At 33.3% G+C, this 11,185-nt stretch overlaps 1 protein-coding gene across 1 annotated transcript; it reads right to left on the reverse strand.

Annotated features, from left to right (window-relative positions):
• Positions 1 to 797: 797 nt before the first annotated feature.
• LOC118030197 (carbon catabolite repressor protein 4 homolog 5) lies at positions 798 to 8,635 on the reverse strand. Its single transcript, XM_073403661.1, has 14 exons — positions 8,176 to 8,635; positions 7,933 to 8,100; positions 7,773 to 7,834; positions 7,637 to 7,689; positions 7,146 to 7,227; positions 3,452 to 3,498; positions 2,882 to 2,969; positions 2,528 to 2,620; positions 2,394 to 2,426; positions 2,173 to 2,270; positions 1,899 to 2,010; positions 1,471 to 1,556; positions 1,304 to 1,388; positions 798 to 1,083 (listed from the first exon to the last, which is right to left on the reverse strand). The coding sequence occupies exons 1-14, from the start codon at positions 8,468 to 8,470 to the stop codon at positions 1,015 to 1,017; spliced, it is 1,371 nt and encodes a 456-aa protein (XP_073259762.1). The 5' UTR covers positions 8,471 to 8,635; the 3' UTR covers positions 798 to 1,014.
• Between the last annotated feature and the right edge of the window lie 2,550 nt (positions 8,636 to 11,185).

Genomic DNA, 11,185 nt, shown 5'->3' on the forward strand with positions numbered 1-11,185 from the left:
ATCCTCCTTTTAATTTTACCATCGGTTAACCAATAAAATACTACTGACCATCAATTTTGCAACAAAATAACTTAATCAAAAGAAATAAAGTTCGTTGATTAAAAAAAAAGAGAAGAAGAAGATCCATTGCTTCCATCGCATGTATAATCTGCCACTTCAGTGAGGATAGTGTACAAATTATGTAAAACAGCATTTACTACCTCTTATATGAATCATTAAATCGAATAAAACAAAGCATCTTGACTTTCCATTGATAGGTTGCAAGCATATTATTACCTTGCCCCACTCTCCTTCAGCCTAAAGGTATATTGATTTTTGGGTTCTTCTTCCTACTTTTCTCTAAATCAACATGTGCACCCTCGCATGCATTTATTGACTCTTTTTTCTCCATGCTTTTACTAATTGTTTGATTACTGTCCTTTAATTAAAGATGTTGGAGCAGAATCATAATCTACCTCATTAATAGGTTACGGGCGTCGCTAGTCTTCTCCCGGTAAGGCACTTCACTGGCAAAACAACAGCCGATCAGCATGTCCACGTCTGTACTTATGAACCAGACAGTAAAAACAATGAAAAAGACCCAAAAGTCCTAACTTATGCTGGGATCCAATCCACGCGGTCTACTTTCTTCGAACGTCGTGGAACTTTACCAACGAAGTTCGGGGGCACCCACAGTGACTCGTCTGTATTTTAAGCTTGTTAGAGCGCGTGATTGAAACTGTTATTGTCAACTTTAATTTTGTTTTCTTCAAAAAAAATTAATATATATATTTATAAATTATTTTAATATACTGATATCAAAAATTATTTATAAAAAATAAAATAAAAATTATTTTAATATATTTTCCAATAACAAGCAAATCTCTCTTTCATGGAGATGTTTGCTTCATTGAAGAAGATGAACCTTGTCCCACAAAATATATGGAACTCCAAGCTGTTTTGACATGACATTGAGGGCTTGAAGGAGTCGATGTTTAACTCCCTCATTAGGGATTTAAATTTGGAAAAAGAGAATCAGATAATAGTGCCATCATTTGCAAAAGCCAGTTCGCATACAAGAGCAAGATGATCACTTCCCCATTTCTGCAAGATGAGGGAGAATTAAGGACACGGATTCAAAATGCAGTAAGATAAATTTGAGACTAACAAGCTAAAAGAGTGCATATAAAATAACTATAGGGACACTTAACGATAATTGCGTAGCGGATCAAAGATATCATTCATGTATAACTAACTGAATGACTGGCTGCTTTATTTCAACAGAAAGCAACAGATCAAAGTTGCATTTGAAAATTAAAAGTACCTCATTGGGAAGCCCTGCACTTCTTCTCAAAATATTAATTGGTAAGGTTTCAAGAACTCTCACAGGAATAAGTCCCTTTGTATGCCTGTGAAAAAATTGAAATCAGGACAAAAAATTGCAGATGCAGGCTGTGTATTCTGTATGTTTGTATTATGTGATCAGATTACCATATGTAATCAACAGTTCCCATAAACTTGGAGTGGTACGAAGTTGCCAAGGGTTCTCCTCGGTTGTCTCTCAAGCCACGGCTCCCCTAAAGAATGTAACCAAGTTATATTATAAGAAAAACTTTTTTTTCACCTATATTTATTTCTTTATAGAAAATAGCTACTACAGATGGCCACTGCTTGGTGTAGTAGTGGTAAACATTTTGGACTTCAATCTACAACAAAGCAAGTTCAAATATAGACAGCCACTTCATTGGAAAATACTGAAGGCAGGACTACCTCCAAACTCTCTCCCATAACCCAAATTTACTAAGGTTACAGCAAAGTAGTAATGACACTAAGTTAACAATGATGTCCCTAAAAAAGTAGCAAATAACAAGAATGCAAGTATAAAAGGAAGGGAAAAAAAGAGAGATCTAAAAGCTTACCGGAACCCCAAGATATGCACTATAGAGTTTTAATTCGTGTTGAAGATGTGTGAGTTCTTCATTGCCAGTTGCTAGTCTTAATTCTTCATCGCTCCATCTATAAATCAATGACCTTGAGAAATATTCACATGACACCATACAGCAGTAAGTTAAATGAGCCATTGCTGTTTCAGTGATCAATATTTCAGAATAAGATGCTAATTAAAGTCCATGGGATCTGAATCTACAAGCTTAAATGACATCCAAAACAGCATAATTTCCAAGTATTTTTAACCTCGCCACATTTTCATCCTGGGATCTCAAGTCTTTCTTCTGTGGTGGACATTCAAGCTGCCCAGAAATATTCCTACGGTCATGTAGCAGGATTTCCAACTGCCAAAATTCATGCAGCACGTAGCAAAAGAAGTTACAACTATGGGGTACTTAGGCATCCAAGTTGAAATACAAATGAAGAAAAAAACTATGACCTTGATGCAGTACAATAACAAAACTGACCTCAGAAGCAGTGAGAAACTGATAAATAGCACTCTGATCATCAGACAAAAACAATACTGAAGTTAGAAGTTCGCACTGAGGTTTACATGGTACAGGATAACAGTCAAAATAATAATTAGGTTGCACAACCTCACCTGTGGTAAGCTATTTAGATCCCCACCAATTATAATAGGTATGTTGCCCCATTCTTGTGATAATTTGTATGCTTTTTCAAGAAATATTCGAACCTATATCATGGAGGGGTAAATACATGTTAAGATATCATGTGTCAAACTTCCAATAGTATTAATAATGGTGGTCCTTGTTTTCACTGGGGAAATGACTGGCATTCCAAACAGTCCCCAACCTCCCCACCCCCCATCCCAAAGGGAAATAAAAATGGTAACACCATCCTGTGTACAGAGAATACATGCAGAGAGAGGTATATAATCTGCAAACTGTGAGATGCTCTTGGTTTCTTCATAAAGGGGGAGAGGAGCATTGAATACCTGACCTAGCTTGATATCTCCACGGTTTGGGTTGAAGAGTACATGTATATTTCCAATCACTAAGCTTCGCCTTTTTGGGGATATTGTCCTATATATGTGGTGACATGTGAGTGATCAACTTAGTCATATGATTTCAAGAATAACAACCGATTAAGACATGAGTTTAAATAAGAACCATTAACTTAAAAAGGAAGCCAAATTCTCATCCTCTTTCATGTAAACAACAGCACCCCCAACGTGCAAGATCATTAAGATGATGTTCCACAATAAATATTAAATTGGAAGCACAAGAAACACACACTCCAATATAAAGAGCATAAGCTTTAATGAGTGAAGAATACAAGTATATCCAGCAAAATGAAAACCTTGAATATTACTAGCAGAGAAAGTGTTTGTTAATGTCAAATTGTTCTTGAACACCTTATAACAAGCATAAAGATTATATGTGACAGTTTAGAAAATCCCAGCATATTTTTGGGTTATATAGGAGCCGTTCATTAATTCACATTTCATATATGCCAAGTAGCTTTAACACACTAAACAATGGAGCATAATGTATTTGAAACTTACTTTGATGCTTCTGTACACAAGCCAGTCTCTGATTGATTTTCATTCATCTGCATATTTCAGGAATTGGAACCAATGAAACCAATATAAGTTTAACCATTGCCAAGAAGTCTGTAAATAATGAATATGCCTCCCAACAATATTTTTCTCTTACAGTCATAATATATAAAATCAAGGGATGCATAGTGGAAGAAATAACATAAAAGAGACAGTTCACACATGCGTATAATTGAAGATGACGGAGGATTTCCCAACCCTAAGTTATTGGATTTTACTTGGGTTTATTATTAGGCTTAGTTTGTTATTTTGTTGGACAATTTTATTTAGTGGGCTATGAGCTCAATTATTGGTTATTTTAGGGTTTTACAATTTATATATTCCTTTTCTATATGTTACAGAGATTATGATGAATTGATAAAAAAAATGCTGCATACTTTTGTTTTCCAACCCCCATTTCCATTATTTTTCTTCTTCAACCCCTTTCTTCTAATTCTAAGTTTTTCTTCTTCTTTTATTTTATTTCTTTTAAATCTCTTTTTTGTCTCACATCAGCTTTGATAGCAGACAGTTTTTTTAGTTGTAGCTAAGCGATCCATCACAATCACCAAAATTCAATCACAGCTCCTAAACCCTAAAATTTATAGGAAGCTCTCATCAAAAGTGATCTAAAAAAAATGTCAAAAAAAGAAAAGAGTGTTTCTTTTGCCTTTTTGTTTACAATCAGAAGAGAAAAAATTCAGATCAATTTTCCTGTTTGCATTGGAAATCAACAAAAGATCCCCACGCACCATCGGCAGCTCCACTAGCCACCATGCCCACCTATAGTTGAACCCATCCACCACATCCATCAGAAAACAAACCATAATGGCCACAACCACTCCCAACTTTAGCCCAAAAACCATACCTTCACACGACACCAAATAACCAAACAACTCTGCCACCAGCCTAGACAACCGCCACTAGCCCGAACAACCACGCCAACAGTGACCCATCACCAGCTGACTATCTTAACCTGATGCGGAACAATCAATCCCCACCATAACCACCAACACGCCACTGAATTACCACCACAAGATTTTATTAAACCCTTATCCAAATAGACCTCCAAACCACTACAGAACCTAATACTTGTAGAACACAACAATCCCAAAGAGAAACCACCATAGAACCCAATCATTCTCTTCAAATGTCAGAGATAGTCATCAACAAACTAGTCCAACAGCACACCAACAGTACACCAGCAGCCCTCCAACATCCACTGGTGTTGACAGAGAATAACAGAAATACAGGGCAGCCACTAGCATTCTCTTTGGCCTGTTTATATGCAGCATCCAGCTTCTTATTCTCATTAGGTGTGCTTGTCCACACACTATATCTAATGCTCTTGTGGATGTTATACTCATGAATGATTTAATGAGCTTGTCCACATACTATATCTAATGCTCTTGTGGATGTTATACTCTTGAATGATTTAATGACAAAGAACTTTGCATTTGCGCATTCTTCAGCGAAGTCTTCCTTGGTAGACTTTTAGTCTGGATCAAATCAAAGTATGGAAGAGAGAGGCATGAGAAAAAACTGCCAAATTCTCTTTTTAATTTATTGTTGAATTCTATAACATTGTTTTATTTTATTTTGGGTAGGTCATGACAATATGATTTGGTCAAATTCATATTCTTTCACTTTTAAGGGTATAAATATCTAGCCCATTAGATTACCATCAAGACATAGCGGTAAGAACAAAAAAAGAGAGAATCTGAAAGAAAAAGGACTTGATGAATGAGTTTGAGAAAGAGATTAAAGGGAATATGGTGTATCTACCTTAATGATAGAGGAAGTTTCAAGAAACTCTTTAGTGAAACCACTTGAAGAAGTAGGTGTGTTGTTGGAAGAGTTTCAAAAAGTTGTCCTTCTAGGCTCCCTGATTTCGTGCCCTCTACGCTTAATCTCGAGCATGTCAAATATTTTGAGCAACCTCCTAAGCTCCCTAATGTCTTGCATCCTATGCTTGACATCAAACATGTCATAAATTTTGAATAACTTACAAAGCTCTTTGAATCCCTACCTCTTATTCATGATAAGAAAGACAAGGATGGCCTCAATTCACTAGAATGTGTTCGATCTATATCCACTCAGGATTCAAAAAATGCTTGTTCCATTCCCCACATCCCTAATCATAAAGTGTTCATGGTCACAATCCTGTAGATCTTCTTCCCATGTCTACTTTCTCTGAATGTCTAAGTCAACTAAGTATTTTGTATGTAGATTTCATGATTTTCATATTGAGATTATAAAACAAATTCGAGCAAATAATGAACAATACAAATTTCAAGCTGATTTACATAAGTGTCATGATGCATTTAATATTAAAGATTTTTTCATGTTAAACCTAAATGGTGTATACTCTTGAAACTAGTAAAAAATTGCAGACGAGCAAAGCTAGACCATCTAAAATGTTACAAATGGTTGAGTCAAATATTTTATGTCATTAAACTACCACCAAATTTAGTATTATCTCTACTTTTAATATTATTAACTTGGTTATTTATAAATTGCAACATCTTATCCCAGATGATCCTTTTGAAACCCTCACCCCGTTACCCTTATCATTAGCACAAAAGGAATGTATTGATGCTATTTTGAATGCAAAAGTTATTTTTACCAGGGATGGTGAAGTTCAACGAATCTCAATTCGTGAGTTAGACAACCAGATTGATTCAAACTATACTTGAATTATAAGAGAGACATTGCAGCAACTTGATTTTGATCTTTAGGAATCTTATCAAAGCCGCCTAGAGCTATATTCAACGGAAACGAGTTTTCCCAACCCTGGAAAAGATGGCAGAGACACCAAATCCAAGACCCAGCTCATGCATGAGTATAATTGAAGATAACGGCAGGTAGCCCCCTATGTTATCGGATTTTACATGGGTTTATTATTACGCTTGGTTTGTGTTATTTTGTTGGACAATTTTATTTAGTGGGCTATGAGCCTAATTGTTGGTTGTTTTAGGGTTCTACTATTTATATATTGTTTTTCTAAATGTTTGAGAGATTATGATGAATTGATAAAGATCGTTACAGACTTTTGGTTTTCCAACCATTATTTTTCCTCTTTTCTTCAGCCCTTTGCTTCTAATACTAAGCTTTTCTTTTTCTTTTATTTTATTTCTCTTAAATCTCTTTTGTCCCGCTTCAAGACATAAACCCATAGATGATATTAATGAAATCATCAAAATATCTTCTATTCCTCTATGCATTTCATTGAGTTATTCCATCCAAAATTTTATTTAGAATTGTAATGCTTTAAATGATGCTTGAACAGAGGTCACAATTCATGTAGTTGTAGTTGTAGTTGTACCATCATAGACCTTGCAATCTTTGACAATCCAAACCACCAAGAGGAGCTTTCAATGTTAAAAAGAGCCAAGTTATCATATTTCCATAACTTTTACCAACATGTGCACAGATAAAACTTTAGTCTTAAAAACATCTAAAACCAAAGCTGTAATGCATCTAAAACCAAAGCTGTAAAAGCTATGCAGAAGAAGAAGAAGAAGAAGAAGAAGAAGAGGCTTAATCCTGGTTGCATATGTATTGTTGGATATAGCATTTACTGTTGTAGCAATCGAAAATAAAAAGAAAAACATAAATAAGAAAAACTAGTGACATGTTGAAAAACCAACCCTTTGCATACCTTTAAAACACAAAATTGAGCAACGTTATTTCGAAGGCCAAAACTCTGGAACTCAATATGTTCTTCATGCAAGAGGGTGAATCTGTAAGGAGAATATGACTTGCTAAATGTTGTATATACAAAACAAACATGAAAATAAGGAAATGAACAGGTACATTTTCTGGACTACAAGCAAATCTGTAGTCTACATTCTAAAGCAACATGGTGGTAGAAACTCAAACTTATGAAAATGTAAACATGCGTTCTCATGGTAGAGCAAAATTATAAATCAAAGTAATTCTAATTGTGCCACACTTCCATTGGATATTGAGTACGACAAAATTTAAAGGACAAAAAAATTCATAATTCTCATCACTATACACAAGAAATATACGTTCAGCTAATAACCAAGGCCAAAGTAATCTGTCAAAGCAAACTAATAGCTCAAACAACAAGCTTTTATATATTCCAAACTTAAAAGTTAAAACATGATCAGCCTTAGAAGCCCTTACAATTTATCTTTCCAAAATACAGCACACCCATCACATGCTTCTCCCGTTCGAGCCTAAAATAAAGGTAATCAATAGAACCACTTTAATAAAACTTAACAAACAATACGAAGTTGGGAATAACTATTTCAATATATACCTTGTAAACACCTCTAAACCCATCCTTCTGTAGAAGATCATCTAAATCATCAAAACGATCGACTTCCTACAGCAGGAAAACTAGATCATCAAAATTACTAACAAGCATTGCTAATTAATACGATAAAAAAAAAAAAAAAAAAAGACAAGTGAAGTTCGACCTGCCTGAAAACAGAGTATCCCTGCATTGTAGTGATGCATCTCCTTACATATAAGCTCTTTTCGCCGTTCCCATTCCATGAATTCCGACGGAATTTTGAAATATAAATCCGGATGCTTTGATGCATTTTCAACACCTAATATATTGTATGAAACAAACACTACTCTATCTGCAGAATTAAAAACATAAAAAAATTAAATAAAAAATTAAGTATCCGTCTAATCCTGATATATAAAATCAATACCTTCATAGGCTGGGGAATCATGACAAGAGAAGGTCCACTTGCGGTTATATTCAAAATTACTGTCGTAATTATGACTTTTCTTGCGCTGAATTGATTGGAATCTATTTGATAAAGAGACTGAGTTTTGATTTGAGTTGTGATGTTTAAGAGTTAGGGTTTTCTCAATTTTGGAGACTGATTTTTGCTTCTTTCTGTGATGGTATTGTCGTTTTTTATGAAAAGGATGCTTACGTTTGTATTTCGAGGTGGCGCTTGTGAGCTCCGTCGCTGGAACTCGGTGGTTTAGGGATCTCATTTTAATGGATTTTTTTGTGTTCGCGGTGGCGCGTGCCTGTAGGTATACCTGGGAGTGGCTGTAAGGATAAATAATGAAGGTGCGCCTTGTTGGTACCTCTTTTTTATTGTCCCAAGTGATTGTTGATTTTGGTTCCCAAATTATTTTTTTTATTTTTTTTCATCGTTCCATATTATCTTTGCATGATTTAAACCCTAACAATTTCTTTTGATTTATGTGCTCCATTGTATTTTTAGCTTTGAAACATGTCTTGTCTGTAGCTTGATGCTCGATTTTGCTTAATTGGATTTTAATATTATTTCAAAAATAAAAATAAAAAATAAAAAGACAATAGGGGCCAACTTTAACATGGAAACAAAGAGGCATCCTTTTTTCCTTTTCTTATTGTTCACTTGGCATGTCTAAGTACATTTTGGTCCCTGAATTTTTTCACATTCTCATTTTTTTCATGTGTTTTGAGCTTTTCACATTTTAATCTTAAACTTCATTTATTTTGCATTTCAATCCTTAAAATTTAAGAAAAAGAAAAGTCATTAAAAAATTAAAGAGGAAAGAGAAAGTGTTCGGTCAATTACATTTTAATTTTTAAAAATATTGATCTTGATGTCATTTGATTCCTCTTGAGAAGCGGAATTCTAATGAAGTACTTACATACTTTCATCTTCTGAAGAGCATACTTGGCCTAAAAAAAATAAGAGTTGGGGTAAGTTGGCTTGCAAGGCTAGGTCCCTGCACTTAATCCATTTAATTTTTTTATATATATTTAATGAGTGGATGGCATATTATCTATTCTTTTAATTTTTTTAAAAAATAGATGATTTATTGTCTTTTGATTCAATTTTCTACCAAAAAAAGGTGCCTAACAAGTTGAGTAGGATTTTTCAAAAAAAAAAATTCCCAGCCTATATGCACCTAAAAACACTCCAAGAAGATTATAAACCAATTCCTAATCAAAGTGCTCTAAAAAATGTCAAGAAACACATAAATAAATAAAAACTTCTTCAATCTCATTCTATTTCGTCCAATCTCTTTAGCTCACACACTATGCCTCTTTTAGAGTTTTTTTTTTTTCTTTTAAGGTTTTGAATTAAATGCCCAATAAATTAAATATTTTTTATGGGAATGTTAAAATTTTATTTTTTAATTATTATATACCTAATATGAAAATAAAATTAAAAGAAAATATTCATAAATGTTTAATGAAATATTCTACACGCTCTTATCTTTTATGACAATCATTTTACACACACACGCCATTAATTATAATCCTCTAAAACCCTTCATGTTTATTAACATTTAATTCAAGCATCTAAAGTCAATTTATAACAAAATTTTCAACTATGCTACGACATTTTAATAAAAATTTCAAATTATAATTTATTTTTTTCAGAAATCATTTTCCCACATGAAATACACTAATTCACAACAATTTCACTCATGCATCATGAGCATAACTTTCCTTTTTGGCCAGCCACTTGGGTTCTTAAGGATCATATGTTTTTCTTTATTAATTCCACTATATTTAACATCTAACAAAACCTAATCTAACTAAGTTTGATTAATTCATAATTAAGTTGCATTTTCATTTTATTCAATTTATAAACCCCTATCTAAAATTCATGATTTTAATCTCAAATTTTATTTGAATTACATGAAATTGTTAGAGGAGGTCTAAAACCCCTTACTAGATGTTATTCAAGTCTTCGAATCTTAATCAAATAAAAAATTTATAAATCCTTTTTCTTCTTCCTTCTTGGTGTACTATGTAGCCCCTTTCCTTAATTATTTTGCTTTTATTTCCTTCTTAATTAAGTGTTTAGAGGTGTATGTATGTATTTCTCTCGATTCCTCCTTAAATCCCTTGATTTTCTCTTGGTTTCTCTAAGACTTTTGGTAGAAAAATTGAAATTTTCCTATCTTCTCCTTTTGTTTGCAGTTTTCAACTTGAAGAGAATAAAATTCCTCCCTTTTATATTCTTTTCTAAGGTAATTTATATTTTTACCCCTCCTTGAGTTTAATATGAATTTTCACTTTTATGTTTTTTTTTCTTCCAATTTTAATTTTTATATAAAAATTTAATTTTTCTAAATCTTAATTTGACCTATTGTTTTGGTCGTGAGTTTATATTCTTTCCTCTTTAAGAAAATTTCATCCTAAAAAATTTATATTTTCATACTTTGGTTCTTGAATAATTCTAGGTAATTTATTTTCATATCTAACGCTCTTTCTATTTTCTCTTTGACTTGAGAACTCTTTCATAATACTTTCACCATAGGAATCCTTTTATTTCTTAATTTTTTTCCCACATTGATTCAAAATTCTTATTGGTTTAACCTCTATAATCAAGTGTTCTTTAACTTCCCATGAAATTTGCAGTAATACTCTAAAGGGGTCTACATCTGCCTTTCGTAACATCAAAACATGAAATACATCATATGTCTTAGCTAAATATGGAGGTAAGGCTAATTTATATGCCACAGTCCAATTCTCTTCACCACTTTAAAAGGGTCCAATATACCTTAGTATTAGTTTTCCTTTCAGAACAAACCATAGCATATGCTTCCAAAAAGCAACCTTCAAGTGCATCATATCCAACATTAAATTCAAATGGCCTTATTCTGACATTTGCTTTATTCTTATGTTGATCCTAGACATAGCTATTAAACCTGGATCGGCCTAACAGGTCGACTCAAGACCCAATCAGCCCTGTGGCT

The sequence above is a fragment of the Populus alba genome, chromosome 12, assembly GCF_005239225.2.
Source record: "Populus alba chromosome 12, ASM523922v2, whole genome shotgun sequence".
In the NCBI taxonomy this organism is placed as follows: domain Eukaryota; kingdom Viridiplantae; phylum Streptophyta; class Magnoliopsida; order Malpighiales; family Salicaceae; genus Populus; species Populus alba.

What these genes read in the sequence shown, in the direction of transcription:
- LOC118030197 (XM_073403661.1), bottom strand. Translation starts at nt 8,470, where the DNA reads ATGAGATCCCTAAACCACCGAGTTCCAGCGACGGAGCTCACAAGCGCC. An exon ending in GGTTTAGAGGTGTTTACAAG is followed by an intron (nt 7,690 to 7,772) that starts GTATATATTGAA and finishes CCTTTATTTTAG; the next exon opens with GCTCGAACGGGAGAAGCATG. An exon ending in GTATTTTGGAAAGATAAATT is followed by an intron (nt 7,228 to 7,636) that starts GTAAGGGCTTCT and finishes TTCTCCTTACAG; the next exon opens with ATTCACCCTCTTGCATGAAG.